Source organism: Megascapheus bottae, chromosome 13 (genome assembly GCF_031878675.1).
Source record: "Megascapheus bottae isolate mThoBot1 chromosome 13, mThoBot2.hap1, whole genome shotgun sequence".
In the NCBI taxonomy this organism is placed as follows: Eukaryota; Metazoa; Chordata; class Mammalia; order Rodentia; family Geomyidae; genus Megascapheus; species Megascapheus bottae.
This window is the reverse complement of record NC_143521.1, coordinates 60,286,971-60,314,835: the sequence shown is the minus strand read 5'-3', so window position 1 is coordinate 60,314,835 and position 27,865 is coordinate 60,286,971. Positions and strand designations below refer to the sequence as shown.

The 27,865-nt window shown below is 59.1% G+C and overlaps 2 protein-coding genes across 5 annotated transcripts; one reads left to right on the top strand and one right to left on the bottom strand.

Annotated features, from left to right (window-relative positions):
* Positions 1–813: 813 nt before the first annotated feature.
* Positions 814–14,346, bottom strand: Idua (alpha-L-iduronidase). Of its 4 annotated transcripts, none has more exons than XM_090343951.1 (14): positions 14,181–14,346; positions 13,631–13,771; positions 5,263–5,351; positions 5,056–5,184; positions 4,729–4,824; positions 4,444–4,646; positions 4,191–4,370; positions 3,875–4,091; positions 3,372–3,584; positions 2,077–2,198; positions 1,866–1,991; positions 1,663–1,739; positions 1,191–1,291; positions 814–1,072 (listed from the first exon to the last, which is right to left on the bottom strand). In XM_090343951.1, the coding sequence occupies exons 1-14, from the start codon at positions 14,324–14,326 to the stop codon at positions 966–968; spliced, it is 1,947 nt and encodes a 648-aa protein (XP_090200077.1). In that variant the 5' UTR covers positions 14,327–14,346; the 3' UTR covers positions 814–965. The 4 variants fall into 4 exon arrangements, with proteins under 4 accessions (XP_090200077.1, XP_090200079.1, XP_090200078.1 ...); XM_090343953.1 differs by having other exon boundaries at positions 5,056–5,163; XM_090343952.1 differs by having other exon boundaries at positions 5,263–5,348.
* On the top strand, positions 8,739–13,636 carry Slc26a1 (solute carrier family 26 member 1). The gene is made up of 3 exons (XM_090343949.1): positions 8,739–8,804; positions 9,955–10,572; positions 11,190–13,636. Exons 2-3 carry the CDS (start codon positions 9,982–9,984, stop codon positions 12,711–12,713), a joined length of 2,115 nt encoding a protein of 704 aa, XP_090200075.1. The 5' UTR covers positions 8,739–8,804; positions 9,955–9,981; the 3' UTR covers positions 12,714–13,636.
* Positions 14,347–27,865: the final 13,519 nt, after the last annotated feature.

The window sequence follows — 27,865 nt, the reverse complement described above, 5'->3', positions numbered from 1 at the left end:
TTCACCGGCAGAGTCAGTAGGCACATTGGGCCTGTTAGAGTTTGAGTATGAAATGCCCTCCACAGGTACAGGTGTTGAACGCTGGGTCTCCAAGTAGTAGTGCTATTTTGGGAGGTCTGAGACCTGTTTGGAGGAAATATGCCCCATGGGGGAGGCTTTTGGAGGTTACACCCTGTCCTTGTCCCTTCCCTGCCTTTTATCCTCCGCCTCGCCAGGAGATAAGAACCTACTCTGCTACGTGCTTCTGCTACCACAATGCTCTGCCCAACAGCTGGGTGCTAAAGAACGGCAGACTGAATCCTTCGAAATCACCAGCCAGCTAAGCCCTTCTCTGGTTTCGGCGTTCTGTCACAGGAACGAGGAGAGTGACTACCTTTATCCTTCTCTCCCTCAGGCAGTGGACAAAGGGCCCACTGTCTCTGAGCCAGACATGGAGCTGGGTGTGTGGAGCGGACACAGATCACAGTGGACACTGCCAGCCTTCTATGCTGCTGGCCACAATCCAGCCATGGGGGGAAGCCATGTCCCTCTTTCCACCGTGTCGGGGTTCAGGGGCTCCAGCCTTAGACTGCCCTGCAGAACCAGGGGGACCACTGGTGACAGAAATGAGACAGGGTTGCTTCCCCCTGGCTGGGCTCCCCAGTCTGAGCGGGGACTGGGAGTTCCAGGTCACCAAGTAGAACACAGCGCCCTCCAGAAGCTTCCAGGGATTCTGACTGGGAGGGAGGCAACATGCGGCAACACGCGAGTCCTCACCACTCCCTCCCCAGCCACCATATTCACCCAGTGCCACCATAGATGACAACCGCAGACTGAGGTACAGAAAGGCACTTTAAAGGACTGGGAAATTGGGAGTGGGCACAAAAGGATCCGAAGGCCAATTAACTGGCCAGTGGCATTCTAGCCCATCTTGGCTAGGCTCACCAGTCAGCACAGGCTCAGGAGAAGCCAGGATTCAGCAGCCCTCAGGAGGCAGGGGCCTCCAGGTATGGCACAGGGTCTGAAAAGGGGCCTGGTCGGGCCCAGTAGTCCAGCGCTCGAACCCGGTAGGAGCCAGAGACCACAGCAGTGTCTAAAAGCACAGGCAAATGTGTTCTGGAATGTGTGCCCCCTAAATCACCCCAAGACCCTAAAGCCCTACCCCACCACCAACGGGGCACCTGAGGCCAGGAAGGGGCTGCTGGGTGTACCTGGGCTGAACACATAGAGGTTGAAGGTCGATGGCTTCCTGCTGATGAGTGTGTACACCTTGCCATCCCGGGAAAACTGGATCTCATAGGTCCACAGGCACCTGGAAGGTCAGAGTCAGGACCCAGGCAGGGACGGATGCCGGGTCGCTGGCCCCTGAAGGCCTGTGTGGATAGGGACAGGGAGGACCCACAGACCTATCCCCCCAGCCCATTTCCTTCACTTCCCCTGCTTCTGGTTGCTCTCAAAATGACGACAAGCCACACGCACTGGAGGGAGAGGGCCAAGACCTAACTGTGGCCCTAAATGCCCTGTGTCAAAACCCCCAGGGTGGGCCTGGGGGAGGGGGAGGGCCAGAAGAGCATAGGCGGTGGAGGAGGGGAGCCTGGCCCACAGGAGGCAACTGGGGCAGTGAGCGTGGGGTGACCCTGCTGAGGGCTGCAGTGGGAAGGGACAATGGCACCACTCACTCACTTAGAGCCCACGTGCTCATCCGACCAGACTAGAACCAGCTGCCCGTGCGTCAGAGGCAGCACCCGGAGCCGGCTGACCTAGGGAGAGAAGAGCCGTGAGAGAGGCAGCACCCGGAGCCGGCTGACCTAGGGAGAGAAGAGCTGTGAGGACAGGGCAGGGTCACCCAGACAGCCACAGGGGTAGGATGGGATGCTGCTACTTGCCTTGCCAGGTGGCGTTGAGGGGCGCGCGCACACGTGCACCAGCAGAAGTGAGGGCAGGGGGAGCTCAGGGTGCAGCCTCAGGCGGCCCTCGCCGGGAAACGGGCGCGGTGCTTCAGCCACTGGGTCCTGGGAAAAGCGAATGGTGCCTGGTTGGCAACCTCTTCCAGGCCCTGGAACACCCTAGCCCCCCTCCATCCCTCCGCAGGTGGACCTCAGCTGCCCGCATGCGCCGGAACTGCTCAGGAGAAGGGAAGACTGGCCGGCCCAAACGCTGCCACTCGTGGTCTGGGCTGCAGAGCTGGTTGTCCAGGTAGCGTACCACGTAGACAAGGCCTGTGGAGCCCACTCCAGATTCACCAGGAACCTGGTGGTTCCAGCCCTGCCAGGTCCCACCACCCCTCTAGGTCGTGTTTACCTGGTGCAGGGGCTCTCCCCGCAGGTCCCCTCAATCACACCCGGCTCCCCACTTACCTGGTCCAGGGGGCTCTCCCCGCAGGTCCCCTCAATCACACCTGGCTCCCCACTTACCTGGTCCAGGGGGCTCTCCCCGCAGGTCCCCTCAATCACACCCGGCTCCCCACTTACCTGGTCCAGGGGGCTCTCCCTGCAGGAACCCTCAATCACACCCCAGCTCCCCACTTACCTGGTCCAGGGGGCTCTCCCCGCAGGTCCCCTCAATCACACCCGGCTCCCCACTTACCTGGTCCAGGGGGCTCTCCCCTCAGGTCCCCTCAATCACACCCGGCTCCCCACTTACCTAGTCCAGGGGGCTCTCCCCGCAGGTCCCCTCAATCACACCCGGCTCCCCGGCTCCCCACTTACCTGGCCCAGGGGGCTCTCCCCGCAGGTCCCCTCAGTCACACCCGGCTCCCCACTTACCTGGTCCAGGGGGCTCTCCCCGCAGGTCCCCTCAGTCACACCCGGCTCCCCACTTACCTGGTCCAGGGGGCTCTCCCCGCAGGTCCCCTCAGTCACACCCGGCTCCCCATTTACCTGGTCCAGGGGGCTCTCCCCGCAGGTCCCCTCAGTCACACCCGGCTCCCCACTTACCTGGTCCAGGGGGCTCTCCCCGCAGGTCCCCTCAGTCACACCCGGCTCCCCACTTACCTGGTCCAGGGGGCTCTCCCCGCAGGTCCCCTCAGTCACACCCGGCTCCCCACTTACCTGGTCCAGGGGGCTCTCCCCGCAGGTCCCCTCAGTCACACCCGGCTCCCCACTTACCTGGTCCAGGGGGCTCTCCCCTCAGGTCCCCTCAGTCACACCCGGCTCCCCACTTACCTGGTCCAGGGGGCTCTCCCCACAGGTCCCCTCAGTCACACCCGGCTCCCCACTTACCTGGTCCAGGGGGCTCTCCCCACAGGTCCCCTCAGTCACACCCGGCTCCCCACTTACCTGGTCCAGGGGGCTCTCCCCGCAGGTCCCCTCAGTCACACCCGGCTCCCCACTTACCTGGTCCAGGGGGCTCTCCCCGCAGGTCCCCTCAATCACACCCGGCTCCCCACTTACCTGGTCCAGGGGGCACGCCCCACAGGTCCAGTGACACAGGAATGCTGCGGTTGGGGTGAGAGTGGATGTCATCACTCGCATAGACCAGCACTGTGGCACGCCAGGCATCAGTGAGGCTCTCTGGGTGATGGACGCTGGCCAGAACGCCCACTGTGTCGTTGCCGCTCAGCACCTCTCTGGCCTGTGATACTTCGGCCCAGAGCTGTTCTCCATCTGCAGGAGTGGAGTATTGGGGATGCCCCAGCCTGCTGCCTTCTACCTGCCCAGTGCCTGGCTCCCACCACGAGCTCCCCCTCCTCTTCCTCTGGGTCATTGACTGCCTGGCCTGTGGGGCAGGAGGGGTGAGGGCAGGGGTTCGGGCGGCGAGCCCCAGATGGACGCTGCAGGCACCCCACGCTTGCCTCTCCCGTCCCACCCACACTGTCCTCAGCACAGACAGGCCGGACCTGCAGCCGGCCTGGCCCCTGCACACAGTGCAGGCACATGGTGCACGGGTGCCTCACCCAGCAGGGCCAGCAGCCCCATGGCGGTGAGCACGGGCTTGCGGAGCAGCTGCACGTGGGGGGGGCGGGTGTTGTTGACCTGGAAGCGTGCGGTGAGTGTGCGCTGGGAGAATGGGTGTGGGTGGTAACTAAGGAAGGCATTGTCGTTGCTGAGGAGAGCATAGTGCACAGAGGAGCTGGTGTTGGCCACAAGGAGGTTCTGGTGCTGTGCAATGACCTGGGGGCAGTGGGGCGCCTGAGACGAGGGCCCCCAGCTCCCGCCCCACTCTCCCGACAGGAGGCCCCGCTGGCCTCTCCCAGGGCAGGGGCAATGTACCTTCACCACCAGGGCTGCGTAGGTCACATCCGCCCTCCAAGGCTGCGGCAGAGACCAGCCCACCAGTGGGTCTGCCTCATTGTTGTAAACGGGGGTGTCCTTGAACTCAGGGAAGAGCTGCTGTATCTGCTCCACCGTTGCCACCTCCTGCTCCAGGATGGACATGGAGCTGCCTGCGCCCTGCAGCCAGAACGAGGCTCAGTGCAACCCCTGCACTGCTGGCAGCAGCAGAGGGCAGGCAGGCAGTACACACCTTCTTGTGTAGGGAGACGTAGTCCAGCCGGACGCCCACCTCACCGGTGAAGAAGTTGGTGCCACTGGCACAGTGACCCAGGAGGCTCCAGCACAGTGGCGATCGAGGTAGGGGATGGAAAGAGTCACCAGGGCCACCCAGCCGCAGGGCCGGGCTGGCGGCACGCAGACCCTCCGAACAGGCATCATAGTAGTTCAGGAAGCCTGGAAGGAATGACACGCAGGGTCTCCCGGGTGCAATGCCCTCCTCCCGCCTGCTCCGTCCAGCAAGGCCAGCGTCACTCACCTTGCACAGTCATGGACACATTATCAAAGTCATGGTGGTCTGGTTCATTCCATGTCTCGAAGTTCCACTTGGAAACCTGTGCCAGGCCGTATCTCCCTGCAGAGTGCACCTGCTGTGGCATGTGGGCTCCACCCCGAGGCCCTCAGAAGCAGAGCCTACCCAGCGTGCCGAGGGCTGGGTGCCCAGGAATGAGGGCTCGGCTGTGATAGGGGTGTCCTACTGGAAGCGACCCCCCCACCAAGAAACTGACTTGGGGTGAATGACAGAAGATGGCCAGGTGTCTTGGGTGACCCTCCTCCACCCCTGGGCTTCTCCTGTATCCCGCACCTATGTATCTCCTAGCCAGGAGAGAGACTAGATCTTTCCACTCAAACACCTGCTGCTTGTCCTCGAAGTCCGTGAAGTGTCCCGAGGGACTGCCCATCAGCTCAAAACCTACAACAGAGGGGTGGACACCTGGCTGCTCGCTCGCTCCGTGAGCCGCCCGGCTGGTACTCTACCCCCCTGCGGTCAGGCCCAGAGGGTGCTGCTCACCAGGCACGAGCTGGTTCTCCTTGAGGAGATCCAGGTATGAGTCCAAGTGGGTGAAGTTGTAGCTCGGACCCTGCTCGGACGACTTCCTGCTGAAGGACAGTCAGCCTTGGAGGAGAGCAGCAATGCATCTCAGCCCGGAACTGTGACCACATGGAAGCAGGCACAGGGGAGCCATGCTTTCCAATCGGCCTTCCTTTTGGAACACACTAGCACTACAGAGGCCTGTTGTCATCCAGTCTAAGGTGAACTAAGAATATTAAAGGCTTGAAATGTGGCTCAGGGCTGCAGGACACTTAAGCGTAGGAGGAGCAGATAGGTCCTGAAAGAAGGTTCAACAAGATAAGGAGCAAGGTGGACGGAGAACAGACCATCTTAAAGACAGCTGATTCAAGAGCAAGGACAGTCAGTGGATGGACACTTCACCCTGCTTTTCTACACAGTCCCAAATTTGGTACAATAGCCCCCTTTCCCTCCCAGACTCCAAGAGGTAACGAGAATGGACAGAAAAGAACTGCAAAGTCTCGTAGATTCTTCGCTTCCCAGATTGGGCCACATCCCAAGAGAGATTGTCATCAGACAACTACCTGCACCTTTTTTAATTTATTGTTATTGTAAAGGTGATATATAGAGACTATAGTTACATAAGTCAGATAAAGAGTACATTTCTTTTATTTATTTATTTTTTTTGTGGGTCATGGGGCTTGAACTGGACCTGGGTGTTGTCCCTGAGCTCTTCAGCTCAAGGCTACCACCCTACCGTTGAGCCAGGCCCCACTTCCCATTTTCTAGAGGTTAATTGGAGATAAGAGTCTCCACTATTGTGCCCTAGCTGGCCTTGAGCCTTGACTCTCAGATCTCAGCCTCCTGATCAGCTAGGATTACCGGTGTGAGCCAGGCCCCTGGTGTGTGGGGGTTGGAGCAGTGGAAGAGTGCTGAGCAGGGGCAGAGGGAGGCCCAGGGAGGCCGGGAGGGGACCTGGGGGTTTCCTAGGCCACGTCCACCAGAGGACACACAGAGGCCATGGCGAGATTGGGAGGACAGAGATGGGAGCCCACCACTGCCATAGACAGCAGGCTGGGCGCTGGCTCATCCCCACCACCACCACCACCACCGTGGACAGCAGGCCAGGGGCCGGCTCATCCCCACCACCACCACCACCACCACCACCACCGCTGTGGACAGCAGGCCGGGCGCTGGCTCATCCCCACCACCACCACTGCTGTGGACAGCAGGCCGGGCGCTGGCTCATCCCCACCACCACCACCACCACCACCACCGCCGCCGCCGCCGCCGCCGCCGCCGCGGACAGCAGGCCGGGCGCTGGCTCATCCCCACGCAGGGCTGGCCAGTCCCCACTGGAACAAGGCCCTGTCCCCCGCTCAGGCCTGGCTGGCTCCTCTCCCTCTCCCTCTCCCCTCCCTCCGCCCCAGGGGTCCCCGGCTCCGGGCCCGTCCGAAGGTCAGAACCACGGCTGAGCCCGGGGTAAAGATTAAACGTGGCCTGCGGTGTGGCGTCCAGAGCTGCGGAGGCACCTGAGGTGAGGGTCACCCAGGCCGAGGGCCCCGCCCGCCGAGGACCAGCGGCCGCGGGGGAGCGGGCGGGGAGGGGGCCGGGGCGCAGCGCCCGGGCCTCGCGGCTGCACCCGCCGCCGCCTCCTCCTCCTCCTCCGAGCAGCCAGCAGCGTCCACCCTCGCCGCAGGCCGGGCCCGCCCGCCGGAGGGGCCGTGCGCTCTCGGCGGCGGCGCCAGGGACCGGCGGCTCCCGGCCCGGTGAGTGCGCCGGCGGCTCCGCCCGGCCAGGCCCGGTGGGGGCTGCACCGGGGCGGGGACGGGGACGGGCCGGGCTCCACGGGGGCGGCCGCGGGCCGCGCGTGCTCCCGAAGGCGTGCGGCCTGTGCGCGGGGCTGCGTGAGCCGGGACTGGCCGGCCGGGCACCGGGGGAGGAGGGGGGGCGGGGGCCGGGCACCGGGGGAGGAGGGGGGCGGGGGGGGGGCTGTGCACCGGGGGAGGAGGGGGGGCTGTGCACGGGGGAGGAGGGGAGGGGGGAGCTGTGCAGGGGGGGCGGAGTGGGGGGCGGGGCCGTGCAGGGGGGGAGAAGGGGAGGAAGGGCCGTGCACCGGGGGAGGAGGGTGGGCAGGGGGCCGTGCACCGGATGAGGGGGGGCGTGCACCGGAGAAGGAGGGGAGGAGGGGGGCTGTGCACCAGATGAGGAGGGGGGGCGGGCCGTGCACTGGGTGAGGAGGGGCGCATGCACCAGAGTGGGGGTCTGGTGCACGAGGAAGCCAGGCCAGGGGATGGATGCTGGAAGGGGCCTCCCTGGTGACAGTCTGGTGACAGTCTGGTACCACAAACGCACAGGCTGCAGGGTGGACCGTTGGAAGAAACTCAGATCTGGTTCCCGAGGGTTCTTAGTCTGGTTCACTTGGTAAGCGATAGTGTTTCCAAATAGATGTGCTCAAACATTTTAAAATCGATTTAGAAATCAAAGCGTGTCATCTAGTGCCTGGTGCCGCCTGCAGCCCCTGCCCTCTGTGGGCCTGGCACTGAGCAGTCTGCAGGTCCACACCTCACCACGGACCTCAGTGGCAGAAACAAGCGCCATCCCCAGACACCTGGTGCCCCCTCCTTGTGCACTGTGTTTGGCAGGGCACCCAGCCACACAGCCAGGGCCTGCTCTCCTGGGAGAACCCGGCAGTTCCCGGAGAAGCTCCCTAGCATCCCCTCTGCTGCTGGTGACTGGACAGCCTTCGCGTTTGATAACAGAGCCCGCTCACCACCTACCTCAGACACCCCCCCCCCGATTTTTTTCCCAAGAGGAACTACTCACCCCACTCGACATCTACTGAAAGATGGCTCCAGTAAGCCATATTTAATAGCTGGGAAAACAGTGGGTTCATGAGACCTAGGGTAGGGACAGGGCCTAGTCCAGGCTCGAGACAGCAGCCAGGCAGAGCAATGAGAGGCCCTGAGACGGGGGCAGGGCTGCATTCTGACTGGGAGAAGAACTGCATCCTGATGGAGGTGCTTGAAAGCACCTGTCTCACAGTCAGGTTCTCACCCTGGTCACCCACCCACACCCCAATCCCATGTCCTTCCCTGGCAGGACTCCTGGGGAATGGAGATACGCTGTGCCTGACCCCGGCCCCAGATGAAGGGGCAGCAAGGTGCTTATGCTCAGCTCCCTCAGGAGCTCATGCTCCAAACACTGGCCCCACCCCATCCCTCCTGCCGGGACTGGCACCTGGAGCCCCTGCTCCACTGTGATTAACCGTGAGCCTCTGATTACGGTACAACCCATAGGATTAGCTCACCAGATTACTGCTCAGGTAACACTCAATTGTCAGGGGAAGCTCATGACTCAGCTATCTTTGGGGTAAATAATTTAACAGCAGGCCCAGTACCAAGTGCTTCCCACAGGTCAGACTCAGACCTGCTGCCCCTGCTCTCCACCTACTCACTAAGTTGGAACACTTGGGGCGTCCCTTCCACCAGCGGCCCCAGTCCCTGGAGTCCCCACAGCAGAGCCTGTGTGCCACCCCGCAGGTAAGAATCACCCTTGCACCTCAACTGCCAGGCCACCGCAGAGGTAGTGGGCTAGGCAGGCAGCAGCTGGATCCCGCTGTTTCTTTGGACGATACTCAGGTACAAGGCAGGTGGCACCAACGTACAAGTCTGTGCCTGGACCCCTAGGGACTTGGGGTGACCCCTATGTGGTGGGGTTCTGAAAGGCTGGCCTCCCCCAAGCCGGGTCCACCACCCGACTTGCCCAGGGGAGCTGCTGTGCCTGCACCTGAGACCTAGCCGGCAGTGGGTCACAGGTAGCGCCCCAACAGAACAAAGGGTGTTTGCTTAAAACTGCCACCAGGGGAATTTTTAAAACAAGTACTTTGGAACTTGTAAACAGAGCAGAGCCAAGGCTGCTCAGGTGGACAGTGTGGCTTGAGTGCCCTCCAGCACCCAAGCAAGGTAAGGAGGCAGGGTGGCCAGGCTGGCTGTGAGGCAATGCGCGGGCTCGGGCTCAGTGCACCCGTATGTCTCCGGAAAAGGGTTTCAGCTCTGAGTGTCCTACAGACCTCGAGCCTAGGAGATGGGTTTCTGTCACCTCAGCTTCACTTCCGGCCAGCCTGGCAGGCTTCTTCTAAGCTGTTTCTTATTTCTGTGCCATAGGGAGGCACAGATCTGGCACCCACAGCCATTTTATGGGGGTGCAAGGCCCTCTGCCAGTCCCAGGGCCTTCAGTGTCCACAGGAGAGCAGCTGATAGAGTTTCTGGAGGCTGGATGCTGGTGTAGGTGTGAGGTGGACAATACAGGGAGCTCGACAGTGACCGGGAAGTAGCTGGAGCTGTGGTTTCAAAGCATATCCATCTGCCCCTCTGACACGTGCTGGCTGAAGCATGTGTGTGGCTTGAGATGCAGCCACTTCCTCTTCTTTGGGGTGACCTTCAGGATACTTGAGGTGAAGTTCAGCCTGGACAGAAAGTCTGTTGACCACCCTGAGCACTCCCCACTCACACCCCAAGCCACATGGCATATGTCATAATTGCAGCTCCTTACCGATACTGGGGTTCAAGGCCTGATGTCCATCCACAAAGGGCGGCTGGACTGGGCCCTGCTGTCGGGGACAGGTGAACCGGCCGTCTGAAGCTGGTTCCTGGACTCCAGGGCCTCAACCATGCCCACTTTCCCTTGCAGGTCGGCCCGTGGGCCTGGTGTGGCAGGATGGCAGCATCCCTAGAGCCCCAGGAGCAGGGAGAGGCACTGGTGCTGGTTCGAAGGCAGCGTCCTGCCTCTCGGGGCCTGCTGGAGATGCTGAAGACCCGGCTGACACAGAGCTGCACCTGCAGTGCACCACGAGCCCGGGCGCTGCTGCAGGACCTGGTTCCGGCCACACGCTGGCTGCGCCAGTACAGCCTGCGGGAGTACCTGGCCGGTGACATCATGTCTGGGCTGGTCATCGGAATCATCCTGGTACCACAGGCCATTGCCTACTCACTGCTGGCCGGGCTGCAGCCCATTTACAGTCTCTACACCTCCTTCTTTGCCAACCTCATCTACTTCCTCATGGGTAGCTCGCACCATGTCTCTGTGGGCATCTTCAGTCTTCTGTGCCTCATGGTGGGGCAGGTGGTGGACCGAGAGCTGCAGCTCGCCGGCTTTGACCCCTCTCAGGATGGCCCAGGGCCCAGAGAAAATGGCAGTACCTTCAACAGCTCAGAGGTGGTGCTGGGGCCTGGGCTGCAGAGCTGTGGGCGGGACTGCCACGCCATCCGCACTGCCACTGCCCTCACGCTGGTGACCGGGCTCTACCAGGTGAGAACACACCTGCACACAGCAGGCAAGCCCCGCTGGCTCCACTGCTCAGGGGCCTTTCAGGTGCTTGCCATCCACCTCCAGTGGGAGCCGGGGAGGAAACTGAGCTGAGTGCCAGAGGAGGCATCCTTCAGCTTCAGGGGAGGACCTCCGAGAGGGCAGAATAAGACAGCACAGGGGTGGATCATATGAGAATGACGATATAGGGAATGTTCAACCGTGCCCTCACCCAAGCAGCTGACAGTGCAGAAGAGGAGCACAGAGAGCTGGCCTTGTCAGCAGGTCGTGTGTAGCCAGACCACAGCCCTCCGGGGCTTCCTGCCCCGGATGGCCTGCCTCCCCCACACCTGGCTCTCACGTGACGGGGTCTCTCCTTCCTGTTCTGTCAATTCCACGGGTAGGCAGTGCCGTGCACGGGGTGCGGGAGGGGGAGGCCGCCTGTGGCACCCAGAGTCCTGGTTCTGAAACAAAGCCAAGCTCTGCGCAGGCTATGCCAGCGTCCACGGCCAGGATGCCCAGCATACTGGCTGTGTGCCATGCCTGCCCACGCCCTGGGGCTCTGTGGTGCCGAGGCAGCACACGTGGCTCCAGCCGGGCTGACCGCGCTCTATTCACAGGTCCTCATGAGTGTCCTCCGGCTGGGCTTCGTGTCCACCTACCTCTCACAGCCACTGCTTGACGGCTTTGCCATGGGGGCCTCAGTGACCATCCTGACCTCGCAGCTCAGGCACCTGCTGGGTGTGCGCATCCCCCGGCACCAGGGCCCAGGCATGGTGGTCAGCACGTGGCTGAGCCTGCTGCGCAACGTGGGCCAGGCCAATCTGTGTGACGTGGTCACCAGCATCGTGTGTCTGGGAGTTCTGCTGGCGGGCAAGGAGCTTTCGGATCGCTGCCGGCAGCGCCTGAGGGTGCCACTGCCCACGGAACTGCTGGTCATTGTGGTGGCCACGCTTGTGTCCCACTTTGGGCAGCTCCACGCACACTTTGGCTCCAGCGTGGCTGGCAACATCCCTACTGGCTTTGTGGCCCCACAGGTGCCAGACCCCAGGATGATGTGGCGTGTGGCGCTGGACGCCGTGTCCCTGGCCCTTGTGGGCTCGGCCTTCTCCATCTCACTGGCCGAGATGTTTGCCCGCAGCCACGGCTACTCCATCCGAGCCAACCAGGAGCTGCTGGCCGTAGGCTGCTGCAACGTGCTGCCCGCCTTCTTCCACTCCTACGCCACTAGTGCCACCTTGGCCAAGAGCCTGGTGAAGACAGCCACTGGCTGCCGGACACAGCTGTCCGGTGTGGTCAGTGCTGCCGTGGTGCTGCTGGTTCTCTTGGTGCTGGCTCCACTGTTCCAAGACCTGCAGCGGAGCGTGCTGGCCTGCATCATCGTGGTCAGCCTCCGGGGAGCCCTGCGCAAGGTGAAGGGTCTCCCGCGGCTGTGGCGGCTGAGTCCGGCCGACGCCCTGGTCTGGGTGGCCACCGCAGCCACCTGCATCCTGGTGAGCACCGAGGCCGGGCTGCTGGCCGGGCTGCTGCTCTCACTGCTCAGCCTGGTAGGCCGCACACAGCGCCCACGGGCCAGCCTGCTTGCCCGGATCGGAGACTCGGCCTTCTATGAGGATGCCACAGAGTTTGTGGGCCTTCTGCCTCCACCTGGCGTGCAGGTGTTTCGCTTTGCAGGGCCACTCTATTATGCCAACAAGGACTTCTTCCTGCAGTCCCTCTACAGACTCACAGGGCTGGATGCAGGGCGTCTGGCCACCAAGAAGAAGGAGCAGAGCCTAGAGGTGGGTGTCGATGAGAGAGGCCCCACAGATGGCAAAAACCTGGCTTCAGTGAGCAGTAAGGCCAGGCTGGTGCCGCTGGAAGTCAGTTTCCACACGGTGGTTCTTGACTGTGCCCCTCTTCTGTTCTTGGATGTGGCTGGCATGGCCACGTTGCAGGACCTGCGCAGAGACTACAGAACTCTGGGCGTGGCCCTGCTCCTGGCTTGCTGCAGCCCCTCTGTGAGGGACACGCTGAGGAGGGGGGGCTTTCTTGGGGAGGACCAGGGAGCGGAGGACGAGCAGCTCTTCCCCAGTGTGCACAGCGCCGTGGAGGCCGCGCAAGCCAGCCACAGGGAGCTGAGAGTTGCCGACTCCACCCTCTAGCAGAGCTCGGGTGTGCTCGAAGGTCTCTCCTCCCTTCTGGTGCTAGGCTGATGTTGGCAAATCATCACTACCCTCCTTCCCAGAGCAATGCACGGTCTAGTGGTGTCTGGGAGATGCAACTTTGGGCCACCTCTTCCCTGGAGAAGCCAGGGAAACCAAACCGGGAGAGAGTGGCACTCTGAACATACCCAAGAACGCCAAATGCTCGAGGGCTGAACACCTGCTGTCCTGGCCCACGCTCAGCCCTGGTGCTGGCACCACAAGCCTCCTCAGAAGAACCAGGTCTGTCTTCACATGCTGTGGTGACAACTTATTTGAACAGGATCCTGCAAATTTTGTGGCTTCCACGGTGCCAAAAAGATGTCTTATCCCTAGGCCTGCTGAGCCCCTGCCCCATTGGGCCAAGGCATGAGGGTCTACTGGGGAAGGCCACCTCCCGGCCGTGCTCCTCTCACCTCACCGTTATCCCTGGCAGGGCCTCAGGACAGCCATCCGCTCCTGAGCAGTTGCTCCACTGTCAGGGCCAAACGACCACTTACACCCTCTGCCTGACCGAGAACAGCTTCCCCATTAGCCCGGCCAGCAACACGGCACATGTGGTGCACACAGAGCCCAGCGCTGTGGAGTCCCGTCCCATCCGAACCTCCAGATGACCTTCAGGGAGAAGCAGCTGGACTCTGAAGGGCTACCCTCAGACACGGGGCACCCCAGCATAGCCAGTCCACCACCCAGGGGATGCCACCACAGGAAATAGAGGGCAGTGTTCCCCCACCTGTGTCCCACTACAGAGCTCTTCCCTGGCAACCAAGCCCTGTGCCCCGTATCCAGCCACCAAGAGACCAGGCACCCTCCTCGCCATCTCTGTAAGAGGGGCTTCGGCAGGCTGCCCCCACAATTCCCACCTCAGCGTCACCCACCTGGCTGTGACAAGATCCAGCAGCCAGTGTGTCCGGACCTGCTCAATGCCACCATGAGGGACAGCACCCACATAGGCGAGGTTCAGCTGCTGGTCCCAGCCGAGGTCATACTGGTCGGCCTGGTCATGGGGCAGCGGTGGGCTGGAGAAACGACAGGAAGTGCTGCAGTGGGTCATGTGGGGCCTAGAGCTACACATCTAGCACCTGACTGTGAAGGCCCGGCAGATGGGCGGCGCGTCACCGTGTGAAGAATAAAATGGCCCTTACTCCAAGAATGTGGTGCGGGACGGAGGGGGGACGGCAGCCTGGCCCTTGCCGGGGAGGGGGGACCACCTCTGCTCTCCAGGGGGAGGGGGGGAAGTCCCACGATGCCAGGCTGCCCCTCCGAGGGCCCGGCCACCCCAAGACAGTGCGGGCGGCAGAGGTTCCTCTCGCGGGGCCCTCGGGGGTGGGGCGGCCCCGCACTGCGGGGGCCCGGGGCGGGGCGGGGCCGAGGCTCCTCTCGCGGGGCCCTCGGGGGTGCGGGGCCGCGGCGGGGCGGGGCGCTCACCAGAAGCCGGTGCTCCTCCAGAAGGGCCTCAGGGGCCGGAGCGCGCGGGCCGCGTCCACGCGCACCCGGGGCGGGGTCTCGGCCCGGGCGGCCAGGAGCGCGGCCAGGAGCGCCAGCAGCGCGGCGCGCGGACGCGGGGCTCGCATGGCGCGGCCGCGTCGGGGCTCCGCCGGGCCGGGGCGGGGCGGGGCGGGGCGGGCGCTGGGAGAGCGGAGCCGGGAGGAGACCAGGGCGGACGTCCGGGCCCGGCCGGGCCGCGCCGGCCCTGAGCTCGGCTTCCGGCCCGGTGACGGGCGCCCCCCGCGGTGGCTGCGGGAAGCCGGCCTGGACTCGGCGAGCACGGCGAGGTTCGCCGCCCCCGGGACGGCCGCGGCGGGGCGGGGCGTGAGGGAAACGGGGCGGGGCGTGAGGGAAGGGGCGGGGCGTGAGGGAAAGGAGGCGGGGCGTGAGGGAAGGGGCGGGGCGTGAGGGAAAGGAGGCGGGGCGTGAGGGAAGGGGGCGGGGCGTGGGGAAAACGGGGTGGGGCGTGAGGGAAACGGGGCGGGTGTGAGGGGAGGGGGCGGGGCGTGGGGAAACCGGGGCGGGGCGTGAGGGAAAGGGGCGGGGGCGGGGCGTGAGGGAAAAGGGCGGGGGCGGGGCGGAGGGCCGAGGTCGGAGCGCGGGAGCCCGCGGGTCGCCTCGGGCCCGGAACCCGGCGCTGCTGCCCCTCGTGCTGCTGCCGTGCGAGCCCTCGAGCCCCGTCCGCCCAGCCCCGGGCTCTGCCGGCCGCCGCTCCCGGGGATCCCCAGCTCCGCGGTCCCCGGGGAGGCGCTCTGGCCTCCGTGCCGGGAGCCGTGCCGAGGCGCGGGGCTGGGTGTGCGGTTGGACGGCAGCCGTAGGGCGGGGAGGGACGCCCGGGCCGGGCCTCCGGAGCCGAGGGGAGACACCGCGTCTCAGACCTACTGGAACCGCGCGCTGGCAGTGAAGTGAGAGCGGGGCCTGCGAGCGAGGACGATGGCCGTGCGCCCGGGAGAGAGGACACCTGGCGCCCCCGGCGAGGCCCGGGTCCGCGTGGCAGGGCGGGGAGGGAGCCGGCCTCCCGCCTGGCGCTCCCGGGCTCCCGGGCTCCCGGGCTCCCGGGGCTCCCGCCTGGCGCTCCCGGGCTCCCCGGCCTCCCCGGCTCCCGGGCTCCCGCCTGGCGCTCCCGGGCTCCCCGGGCTCCCCGGCTCCCCGGTCTCCCGCCTGGCGCTCCCCGGCTCCCGGGGCTCCCGCCTGGCGCTCCCCGGCTCCCCGGTCTCCCGCCTGGCGCTCCCCGGCTCCCGGGGCTCCCTCCTGGCGCTCCCCGGCTCCCCGGTCTCCCGCCTGGCGCTCCCCGGCTCCCCGGTCTCCCGCCTGGCGCTCCCCGGCTCCCCGGTCTCCCGCCTGGCGCTCCCCGGCTCCCGGGGCTCCCGCCTGGCGCTCCCCGGCTCCCCGGTCTCCCTCCTGGCGCTCCCCGGCTCCCCGGCTCCCGGGGCTCCCGCCTGGCGCTTCCCGGCTCCCCGGCTCCCGGGGCTCCCGCCTGGCGCTCCCCGGCTCCCCGCTCCCGGGGCTCCCGCCTGGCGCTCCCCGGCTCCCCGGGCTCCCGCCTGGCGCTCCCGGGCTCCCCGGCTCCCCGGGCTCCCGCCTGGCGCTCCCGGGCTCCCCGGCTCCCCGGGCTCCCGCCTGGCGCTCCCCGGCTCCCCGGCTCCCGGGGCTCCCGCCTGGCGCTCCCCGGCTCCCCGGCTCCCCGGTCTCCCGCCTGGCGCCCCCAGGCTCCCCGGGCTCCCGGGCTCCCCGCAGCGGGCCAGGCCTCCGCGGAGCCACTGCGCTGCCGCTTTACCGCTCCAGATCCGAGCTACACCAATCTTTTCTGTGTACAAGGCGACCTAGACTCAGGTATTTCAGCAGCCCAACAAGATACGACAATCCACAGGGCTTAATTCAGTGTACTTGTAGATGAAAAGACTCACAGCCCTTAACAGCCTGTGAGAAGGAAAATTCCCCAGAATGGACCCATGTTATGTATGTGGGGGTCAGTGCGCGTGTATAAAATACCAGAGTGTGGAGAACAGCCCCACACCAGAGCCCACACAGTGGACAGATAACCATTGAGTAGAAGGGAGAATGTGTCAGTTACAGTGTTCTGAGGGCTTTTTAGTTAGGGAGTGGTCAAGATAGTATTAAAATTAGGTATTAAGTTTCAAGTGAAGATGTCAGTTATGCAACAGAACAACAGGTGTATATAATTCTGAACCAGAAGGTAGGAAAGCACAATACAAAAAAAAAAAGATTTAAAAAAGAGACAATTAGGACCTAGTGGTAGAGTGCTTGCCTAGCATGTATGAAGACTCAAGCTTGATTCCTTGGTACCACATACATAGGGGGGGAAAAGAAGCTGGAAATGGTGCTGTGGCTCAAGTGGTAAGAGCTCTAGCCTTGAGAAAACCCGAGGACAGTGCTCAGGACCTGAGTTTGAGGCCCAGGACTGGCAAAAAAGAAAAAATAGAGACAAAAACTAGGAGAAGGGAAGCCTGATTGTTGGGTATTCCTGTAATCTCAGCCTCCTCCTTCCCAGGAAGTTGAGGTGGAAAGATCCCAAGATATAGGCAAGCCTGGGTTACAGAGTAATGCCCTGTCTCAAAAAACAAAAAACCACGGGGGGAGCAGGAATGGGCCTAGTGGTAGAGTGCTTGCCTCGTTTGCATGAAGACCTGGGTTTGATTCCACAGATATAAAGAAAAAAAAAAAAGCTGGAAATGATGCTGTAGTAGAGCTCTAGCCTTGAGAAAGCCCAAGGACAGCACTCAGGCCCTGATTTCTAAGCCCCAGGATCTGGGAGGGGGAGGTGAGGAGAAAGAATAAAAAAATCTGAGACCAGGGACTGGGAGTTTGGCCTAGTGGTTAAAAGTGCTTGCCTAGCATGCATGAAGACCCGGGTTCGATTCCTCGGTACCACATACATAGAAAAAAGCCAGAAATGGTACTGAGGCTCAAGGGCTAGAGCTCTAGCCTTGAGAAAGTCCAAGGACAGTGCTCAGGCCCTGAGCTCAAGCCCACAACTGGCAAAAAAAAAAAAAAAAAAAAATCTGAGACCAGAGAAAGTAGAGCCCACAAAACCCAGCGTAGAGCTGGGAGCTGGTGGTTCACACCTGTAATCCCTAGCTACTCAGGAGGCTGAGATCTGAAGATCACAGTTCAAAACCAGCCTGGGCACAAAAGGCCCTAAGATTCCTTATTGCCAATTAATCACCAGAAAACCAGAAGTGGTTCTGTGGCTCAAGTGGTAGAGTGCTAACCTTGAGCTGAAGAGCTCAGGGACAGCGCCCAGGCACAGAGTTCAAACCCCACAACCACAAAAATAAAAGTTTTCTAAAGGCCAGGAAGGAAAACAAAGGAAAAGAGATGCAATAAAAGCTGGGGTTAGCCTGGCATGGTGGCTCGCACCTGTCATCCTAGCTACTCAGGAGGCTGAGATCTGAGGATCACAGTTCAAAGCCAGCCCAGGCACTAACATCCCTGTGGCTCTTACCTCCAAGTCTCTGTGATTCTTATCTTCAGTTAACCATTAGAAAACCAGAGGAGGGCTGTGGCTCCAGGGATAAGGTGATACCCTTGAGCTGAAGAGGTCAGGGACAACACTTAGGCCCAGAGTTCAAGTCCTACAACCACCAAAAAAAAAAAAAAAAAAGCTAAGGTCAAAGACAAAGGGCAGATTTGGGTAGCAACCAGAGAGAAAAAATTCTGCTGCTTTCAAAGAACCTTCTAAATCCTGGAGGTAAATTAAAAAGTGGCGACCTAAATTGCTAAACCCAGGAGCAAAGACTGAAGCATGATAAGGGAGCGTAAACTTCTGTTGCAGTCTCTCGAGAGACCAAGACAGGAAGATCACTTGAGCACAGGAGCTCAAGGCCAGTTTTGGCAATGTAGTGAGACCCCTTATCAAACCAGCACATACGCACACACTTCATAAACGGAGATCGAATAGGAGTGTTTTGGAAAATAGAACTGTTGCCACCACCCACGTTCTACTGAGGAAACCTTGGAGTAGAAGCACTGATTCCCAGCCAGGCCCCTGCAGCAGGGAGTGGGAAGTCCAGAGCTGAGCACAAAGGGTGTGCCAATGTGGTAACTGGTGACTGCAGTAAGCCTCAGTAGTGCTCTCGACCTACACGGCTTAAGATTAAAATGCGCAGCTGCAGCGGTCCAGGTCCGGGACGGTGTTAGAGCATGGCATGGGACAACGAACAGTGAACCCTAGTGAACTCCAGGGTCCTCATCCCGCCTGTGGCTGGGATGCCTACCTGGGACTTAGTCGGGGTGATTGGATTAAAGGGCTTCAAGTGGGAGATTATCTGCGATCATCTAGTAGGTCTTAAACACATGGTGCGCTTATTGGAGAAGACAGGGAGAGTAACACAGGAGAGGAGACTGGAGCAACCCCAAAAGATTGCCTCAGATGTGCTCCCAGCCCTGGGGGCCTCAGCAAACATAGCCGTGACTGCTCTCAAGGGAAGGGCCAGTGTCCTAGCTTCGTATGGTGGCCTATGATAGAGAGGCGTGTGGTTTTGACTTGTATCTGGGTGTCAGAGGCAGCAGTTCTTGTAGCTTTTGCTGCCCAGCCGGGTACCAGCCACATGAAGATGTGGCCCTCCCATAGTAGGGCGTCCCGTGCTAAGGTCACTGCCTGGAGGGTGGCCAGATGTGGCCTCTTGGGTTCAGCTTGTGCTGGGACACTCTAACCAGGGGATGGAGCTCAGCAGCTGTCCCCTGAGTTCTGTGGATGCCGGTCACTGGGCCGTTTACGTGATCTGCCAGCTCCCATGTTTTTCACACTGTGACTTCTCAGGATCTCACTAGAGATCTGGGGAGGAGCATTTCTCTCCAACACCCCAGATTCTGCAAGGGACTAGACAGGGAAAGCCTCCCATTATTGCAATGGACATGCCATAATGTCCACGCCGGGTTCTACCCTGTCCTCAGAAGGCCTGTCAGTGAGCACAGGGTGGGCAGTCAGCCCAAGGTCTGTGAAGGCCTCTACCTCCAGGAAAGCCCAGCAGGTGGCAGGGAGTATGTTCTCCCAGTGGCTGGGACAGCTGTTGCATCAAGAGCCTGGCCTGGTATACTGTTCAGAAGGCCGGAGGAGCAGTGCCAGGCCATGATAGCACGAGCCTTGGGGGACAGTGCTGAGAGCAACTGTAAAGTTTGGTTTGGGAGTAAAATTAATAAACAAGCAGAACATGAAGAGAACTGAAAGACATTGAATGGAAGGTGTCCATGCCTTGAGTAGACTCCCATACCACTCCTGAGAAAGAGGGTTCAGGAATTGTCAGGGGGTCCCCAGGGCAGCCTAGAAAAGTACATGTTCCCTTCAGGCCAAGGCCAGCCATGCTGCGTGCCTCAAACCAGCATGGAACAGAACAGAAGCACATGTCTGGAAGGGGCCGTGCCGGCCGTGGGCCAGATCTCGCTCTTACTTGCACTCTGCCAGACTTCCAATCCAGGGACCTGGTAGATAGCCTAGAGGATCAGGCCTTGGTCATCCACAGGAGGCGAAAGAACAGGCCTGGCTGGGCCATTACGGGTTCCCCTGTGCCCAGGAGTTTGGCGTAGGTATCCCCACTCCACATCTCTTTCCCTTCTCTTCTAAGCTTTTAGCCATCCTGTAGGTTTCAGCTATCCTAAGCTGAGGACCTGCACTTCTCTGGCTGATCAGAGCAAAGTGGGTGGGAAAAGGAGCCCGTGCTGCCTCTGGGTTGTCCTTTCTACATTTTCTTTCTGGCCTCCATAGCCAGTCATTTTTCTCCCTGACATAGAGATCCCTTATCTATGTCTGCCTGTCTGACTCAGAGGTACTGGAATTTGAACTCAGAGCCTTGCACTTGCTAAACCTGCACTGTACTGTTAATCCACATCCCCAGCTCTTCTTGAAGCTGGTTACTTTTGAGATAGGGTCTCAGTGCCGGAGCAGTCCCGGACTACAGTCCTATTTTCCATACCCAGTGTTGCTGAACGGCAGATGCATGCCAGCTTCTCTTGCTGAGCATGGCCCAGACCAGTCTCACACGCCAGCCTTCCTGATCTAGCCTCTCAGATGGTCAGGGTGACAGCCATCAGAGCCTGGTGGAGCTTTCTTCCCTTAAAACAAAAATCTAGTTGTTTCTTAGAGAAGTCTCCTCTGCTCTGCCTGTTTTATTCCTTATCTGTTTTGACAGTATTCACTGTATTTCTTACTTTCTGTGTTTTTGATATTGACACTTGATCTTAGAAAGACTTCCCCCCCCCAACCATCTGGGTGGCTAATTTGTAGATAGCAAGTTGATTCCCTTTGATATGCATACCCACTGGAGTTGAGACCATGAGTTAGTTTCCTTTCATTGTCTCTGAAAGCCAGCATTCTCCCTGCCTTTGTCCCCAGGCCAGGCAGACTTCCATGACTGCCTGGAGGCCCAGGCCCAGGGAAGTTATTTGGGCCAGTCAGTCCTAGAGTCACTGTCTCACCCAGCCCTTCCTAGCAAACCCCAGCAAAGTCCTAGGCCATGCCAGCTCCTACCCATGCCCAGCCAAAACTGCGGCCTGGCTCCACAGAGTTGGGCAAGGGCTCTGGCCCTGTGCCCTGGGGATGTAGCAGTGCATCTTCTGTCTTGGCCACTGTCTACATGGCCACCTGGCTGTCTGAATGGAATCGGCCCCACAGCCCTTGTCTTGGATGGTAGATAGGAGGGTCAGTGGTAAGGAGCAGAGCTGACAGAAGGCCAGAGGCCCAGGGTCCTCAAGTCTGGCTAGAGCTGGTTCCAAGGCACTCTGAAAGTGTGGCTGTCCTACACATAGCCCCCAAAGGCTCAGTGACAGCCAGGAGCTGGACAGAGGCCCAGGAGCACAGGTCTCGCAGTGTACTCAGTCACCAACTGCAAATGGTGGGGCTTTGCCAGGGACCCAGGGGACCTTACTCACATGGTCACATATCTTTGTAAGATTCACTGAGCTAAGTGACCATGATGGATCAAGTACAATCCCACCGTCACCAGCTCCTTGGCTGGGGAAGCCAGGGGCATTTTAGGGACCTGGCCAAAGGGAAGTTGAGTCATGGACACATCAGTTAGGGTTGGGCTGAATATTTATGTTGTTCTCAGCCACTTCCTTTAAGAGCGGAGCAAAGGCCAGGCATCCTAGAAGAGAAGTCAGCTTCCAGGAACAGGGTGGCGAGGAAGAGGAGGAATGAGTCACAGGGACTCCACTGACTGGCTTTCTGATATACCAGGAAATGCTGACGTGTCAAGGTAACATAGGGGCACAACACCCAGAATGACAGAGACAGAACATTGCACTGTGTACCAGAGTGCATTTTACATCAGTCACCTCAGGAGAAGCCAGTTCAGAAACTGCAGCTCACAGGTGGGAAACTGGGTTAATGAGCTCCCAGCTCTGAGAGAGCTCTCACCATGTGCCTCCTGTCACCTTCAGTGAGGATCCTCATACACAACTTCCACTGAATGAATCACACCTTGTTTTTAATCAGCCCTGCTTAGGAGGCTCAATTATCTCTTTTCTTCTTGGAAAAATAATACTTCAGGATTACTAAGAGAAGCGACAATAACAATGTAGCTAAGTCCTGACACTGGTAGCTTACTCCTGTAACCCTAGCTTGAACCCAGGAAGCTGAGCTCTGAGGATCACAGTTCAAAGCAAGCTCGGGCATGAAAGTCCGTGAGACTCTCCAGTTAACCATCAGAAAGCCAGAAGTGGTGCTGTGGCTCAAGTGGTAGAGCACTAGCCTCGAGCTGAAGAGCTCAAGGACAGTGCCCAGGATAAGAGTCCAAGCCCCACAACCAAAAAAAAAAGAAAAAAGAAATGTAGCTAACCCAGACATAGTGGCTCATGCCTGTCTTCCTAAATATGCAAGAGGCTGAGATCTGAGGATCACAGTCAAAGTCAGACAGGGCAGGAAAAGCAGGAAGACACTTAATCTCCAATAAACTATTCAAGAAAAGCCAGAAGGGCTGGGAGTTTGGCCTAGTAGTACAGTGCTTGCCTAGCACGCACGAAGATCCAAGTTCAATTCCTCAGTACCACATACATAGAAAAAAAAAAGCCAGAAGTGGTGCTGTGGCTCAAGTGGTAGAGCTCTAGCCTTGAGAAAGTCCAAGGACAGTGCTCAGGCCCTGAGCTCAGGATGTGAGTTCAAGACCCAGGACTGGCAAAAAACAAAACAAATAAACAAAAAAAGCCAGAAGTGGTACTGTGGCTCAGAGTGGTAGAGCTCTAGCCTGGAGCAAAAGAAACTCAGGGACAGTACCCACACTCTAAGTTCAAGCCCCAGGATTGGTAGAAACAAAATAACCAAAACTAGCCAGAGGTATGGGTCAAGTACTTGCTTAAGTAGGAAGCCCTGAGTTCAAACCCTAGTACTGCCAAAAAATTATGTAGCAGGTATTAATGCATAATTGTAATTTGTAGCTCTTGTGATATTTACGCTTTTAGTCAATTTTTATTTTATTAATTTATTTATTTATGGTGGTTGTGGAGCTTGAACTCTGGGCCTGGGAGTTGTCCCTAAATTCTTCAGCTCAAGGCTACTGCCCCACCCTTTGAGCCACAGTGCCACTTCTGGTTTTCTAGTAGTTAATTAGAAATAAGAGTCTCATGGACTTTAGTGCTCAGGCTGGCTTTGAACTGTGATCCTCAGGTCTCAGTATCCTGAGTAGCCAGGATTACAGGCATGAGCCACTGTGCCTGGCTTTCTTTTTATTTTTTCAGTTAGCACAGAGAATTCTGATTTTTCCTCCCTTCCATTAGAGTCAGTTAGTTGTACAGGGGAATCCCTTTTGGCATGTACCTTGGCCAGACTAATCCCCACCATACTTCTCCCTCATCCTCTGCCAGTTCCCAAAGTCAACAAGCATCACTGTGCTAATTTTCATTCGTGTACCTAAAGTATTTCAGCAATATTCACATAGCCCATTCATGTTCACTCATTCCCTGACCAGTTTTTCTTTGAATGTTTAATTTGTTGTGATTTCTTCTCTCATTCTGGAGTAATGAGGTTGCATTCTTCTTGAAGAAAGGGACGTAGAGGGGCTCCAGCAGTGTGCCTGGAGCTGCCTGCCTTGTGGGAAGTGCAGCATGGATCTCTGGACAGCTGCAGAAGACGACCCCTTCCTCCCTGCACCCCCCTCACCTCCCACGCTCCCACGGAAGGAGCTTGGTGACCCTGGGAGCTGCCAGCCTCAGTGAGAGAAAGGAGACCACTCTAACATGGAACTGGTAAACCACAAACCATCTTTGCAGGTGACAGTGGAGGACTTCCAGCCTCTCCTATGTGACTGGTGGCTCTGCTGTGGAGGAGGAAGTCAGGCCGCCATGACACCCCTGAGGAGAGAGGAGGAGGTCAGGCCGCCATGACACCCCTGAGGGGAGAGGAGGAGGTCAGGCCGCCATGACCCCTCAGAGGAGAGAGGAGGAGGTCAGGCCACTATGTCACCTCAGAGGAGAGAGGAGGAGGTCAGGCCGCCATGACCCCTCAGAGGAGAGAGGAGGAGGTCAGGCCGCCATGACACCCCTCAGAGGAGAGAGGAGGAGGTCAGGCCGCCATGACACCCCTGAGGAGAGAGGAGGAGGTCAGGCCACCATGACCCCTCAGAGGAGAGAGGAGGAGGTCAGGCTGCCATGACCCCTCAGAGGAGAGAGGAGGAGGTCAGGCCACTATGTCACCTCAGAGGAGAGAGGAGGAGGTCAGGCCGCCATGACCCCTCAGAGGAGAGAGGAGGAGGTCAGGCCACCATGACCCCTCAGAGGAGAGAGGAGGAGGTCAGGCTGCCATGACCCCTCAGAGGAGAGAGGAGGAGGTCAGGCCACTATGTCACCTCAGAGGAGAGAGGAGGAGGTCAGGCCGCCATGACCCCTCAGAGGAGAGAGGAGGAGGTCAGGCCGCCATGACACCCCTCAGAGGAGAGAGGAGGAGGTCAGGCCGCTGTGACCCCTCAGAGGAGAGAGGAGGAGGTCAGGCCACTATGTCACCTCTGAGGAGAGAGGAGGAGGTCAGGCCGCCATGACACCCCTCAGAGGAGAGAGGAGGAGGTCAGGCCGCCGTGACCCCTCAGAGGAGAGAGGAGGAGGTCAGGCCACTATGTCACCTCTGAGGAGAGAGGAGGAGGTCAGGCCGCCGTGACACCCCTGAGGAGAGAGGAGGAGGTCAGGCCGCCGTGACACCCCTGAGGAGAGAGGAGGAGGTCAGGCCGCCGTGACACCCCTGAGGAGAGAGGAGGAGGTCAGGCCGCCGTGACACCCCTGAGGAGAGAGGAGGAGGTCAGGCCACCATGACCCCTCAGAGGAGAGAGGAGGAGGTCAGGCCACTATGTCACCCCTGAGGAGAGAGGAGGAGGTCAGGCTGCCATGACCCCTCAGAGGAGAGAGGAGGAGGTCAGGCCACTATGTCACCCCTGAGGAGAGAGGAGGAGGTCAGGCCGCCATGACCCCTCAGAGGAGATGAATTCAAGCTGTTCCCCAATCCTTTACCAACCCAATCATAGACCTTGTACACTCAAGCTGAGTGTCCAGAGTTGGCGAAATGAACAGCAGAGAGCAGCATTCCTCACAGCTGGTATAGATTTCAACTTCGGTGTCCATGTTCAGAAAGCAGTTTAGCTTTATCTTTTTTTTTTTTTTTGTCAGTTGTGGGGCTTGAACTCTGGGCCTGGGTGCTGTCCCTGAGCGCTTCAGCTCAAGGCGACCATTCTACCACTTGAGCCCCAGCGCCACTGCCAGTTTTCTGGTAGTTAATTGGAAGAGTCTCATAGACCTTTTGTGCCCTGGCTGGCTTTGAACCATGACCTCAGTTCTCAGCCTCCTGAGTAGCTAGGCTGACAAGCACGAGCCACTGTCATCTTCTAAAGTGGATGTAGCATGTTCTATGACCTAACAGCCAAAATCTGGGCATAACCCTGTGCCCATTTCAAAAGAATAAGAAGTAGGTACTGTACGCACCATCCTGAAAATCACATGGGTACAAGTCATGTAGAAGAAAGCAAGATTTAATGTCCATCACAGCAGACAGGCTCAGCTCCCTCAGGATAGAGAAGGGCAAGTAATTATAGGGTGCTGGGGGCTGGAGACCAGAGCAAGGGCTGGGAGCAAGAAATCTTTGAAGTTGCAGCAGGACCCTGGAGATTTCAGCCAGCCAGGGCCAACCATCCTATAGCTGGCACCTAGCTGAGACAAGACATTCTGTAGCCAGGGCCACATAAGCCAGTGCTGGCTTATGCCAGGAAAACATTCTATATTGGGGCACATAGTCAGTCAGGGCCGGGCACTTTGCATCTGGACACTAGTGTGTGACCAGGAATGGGCACTGGGACTAAGGCAACAGCTTTAGGGGCTGAGGGTATGTGCATTTTTGGGTGGGAATGGGCAACTGTGGCTAGGCCTAGCCTGTGGATGCCCAAGATGAAGGCTGCCACCCTAAAATGGGGCAAATATGCCTACAGGTACACAGTACTTTCAACCCAACTCATGGCAGCAGTTAAAACGCCTGACTCAGAGCTCAGAGGCAAAGTGCTGAGAGAAAGAAGCCAGTCACCAAATACTGTATATGTGCACACTGATTCCATCTCTGTTGTTGATGAGTCTGTGATCCTAGGTTCTTGGTAACAAAGCACCACAGGGCCTAAACCACAGACGAGTATCTCACAGTCCTGAGGGCTGAACTTGGGACCCATATGTTGGGGGGCCACGTTCCTTCTGAGTGTGCCAAAGAGACTGCCCCAGTTCTCTTTCGGGCTCTGGGGAGGGGCCAGCAATTCTGACTATGGAACTGTCACATGACCTTGCGTTTCCTCCATGCGTTTCTTTGTCCAAACTTCCTCTTTCCAGGACACCAATCCTGTTGGATTTTAGGCCTATCCCGGTGTCTTCATTTCATTTTCATTTGATTATCTCTGTAAAGCCATAGCTCCAAAGGTCACTCTCTGAGGTACTGACGGCTAGGACTCCAACATGTGAACATGGGGGCACAGTAGCGGTGGCTTTGCTAGGAAGTGGGGAGAGACGTGGACTCTGACTGCCACTATACTGCCCTTGGCTTCTCACTCTAGAACTGGGTCCACGGGGCTTAGCTATGGCTTAGTTGACAGTAAAAGAAGGGACGAAGGCCCTTAAGGGACCTGCACAAGGGAAACAGTATCCCAGAGTTGACGGCAGTGTGGGGACAGGCTCCCCATCTGAAGGGCTCAGATGTGTATCTGCATGTTTTATAATAAGCCATTGTTATAGAAAGTTTGCAGGAGGGTCTGGTGGAAGTATTGTTTGCTGGCCACTTAACATACTGGGTCAGAAAACAAAAGTTTTGCTCGAACCATCAGCTGTGGGTTTTTGTTTTAAAGATGTCTTTCGAAGTGCAGCAGTGGAGTGCACTGTCTGCACTGGACATCGATGAAAGTGAACTATGAAAGTGAGAGGGAGGGAATGGGAGAAAGTAAGGGAATTATATGATTCTATGATACTATGTGAAAGAAAATGTACTTATTAATCTGACTAATGCAACTGTAACCCTTCTGTACATCACCTTTATAATAACAAAATATTTTTAAAAGATGTCTTTCATAGCTAGATCTACAAATAACTGGACATAACCTATGTACCAGACTCTAGGCATTCACATAGTCAGACTAAAGGAGGATACCCTTGTGGGAGGAATCCAAACTTCTCTGAAAACTTGAGATACTATTTGTTGAAAAGAATTCCAGAAAATGGAAATTTGGGGTTTTGTTGGTGGTGGTGATCGTTTTTTGTTTCCGGGTTTGTTTTTTAAGGGGGTGAGGAGAATGCAGAGAGGGAGGAAGAGTAAACATATGCAACCATGCTAGTCAGTATATACTATGTGGAAAATGAACTATGCAACTTGTGGACAGAGACGGGAAGGGGAAACAGAGAGAAAGCAAAGGAAGAGATGACACTGCCCGAAAAGAAAAGAAATGCATTCATTACCTTACTCTGTACATCTTAGTAATAATGAAATACGTATTTTAAATAAAAAGATGTCTTCCATGCATTGTCTGTCTGTCCTGGGATGCCTCCTTCGTAGCGGTCGGCGGTGGTGAGGACGTGGAGTAGGGCCTGCCTCCTTGCAGACCCCTGGGCTGGTCACAGGGCCTGGCTCTCATCCGGAGACAGGAGAGGGAGGAGGGGAGACTGGGAAGCCTCCCAGCTGGCCAGAGGGGAGGGTGGGGCGGAAACGGCCCCCCCCCGCCGGCCCCGCCCGGGCACAGCTCCCGAGGGCCGGGTCCGCGGGCCCCAGGTCCGCCAGGCCGGCACGCAGCCCGCACTCGAGCCCCGCAGCCGTGGAATCTCTAGATTCCCCGGATTCTCCGGGCCCCATCTTCCCCGCGCCCCTCCCGGGTTTCTCTTCCCTCCGATGACCCGACTGCCCTGTCTCCACCCCTGGGAGCTGGACGCCAGTGAGGCCTCGCCAGCGAGCGCAGGGCCGGGGAGCGGGGCCGCTGCGCCCTGCTGTGCGCGTGGACCCGGATTACCCGGGCCGGGCGGCCGGAGCGCGGAGGGGCTGCGACCCCAGGCCTGGGAGTGCGAGGGGGGGCATGGTCTCGACTCCGGCTCTCGAGCCCCGCCCCATGGCGAGGCCCCGCCCACCCCGCCCCGAGGCCCCGCCCACCCCGCCCCGAGGCCCCGCCCCGTGCACA

Bases quoted from the DNA above. Each gene is read 5' to 3' on its own strand.
- Slc26a1 (XM_090343949.1), top strand. From the start codon at position 9,982: ATGGCAGCATCCCTAGAGCCCCAGGAGCAGGGAGAGGCACTGGTGCTG. The intron at 10,573-11,189 runs GTGAGAACACAC...CTCTATTCACAG, and splicing joins TGGTGACCGGGCTCTACCAG to GTCCTCATGAGTGTCCTCCG.
- Idua (XM_090343951.1), bottom strand. From the start codon at position 14,326: ATGCGAGCCCCGCGTCCGCGCGCCGCGCTGCTGGCGCTCCTGGCCGCG. The intron at 4,371-4,443 runs GTGTGTACTGCC...TTCTGGCTGCAG, and splicing joins ACGTCTCCCTACACAAGAAG to GGCGCAGGCAGCTCCATGTC. The intron at 1,740-1,865 runs GCAAGTAGCAGC...TTCTCTCCCTAG, and splicing joins CCTCAACGCCACCTGGCAAG to GTCAGCCGGCTCCGGGTGCT.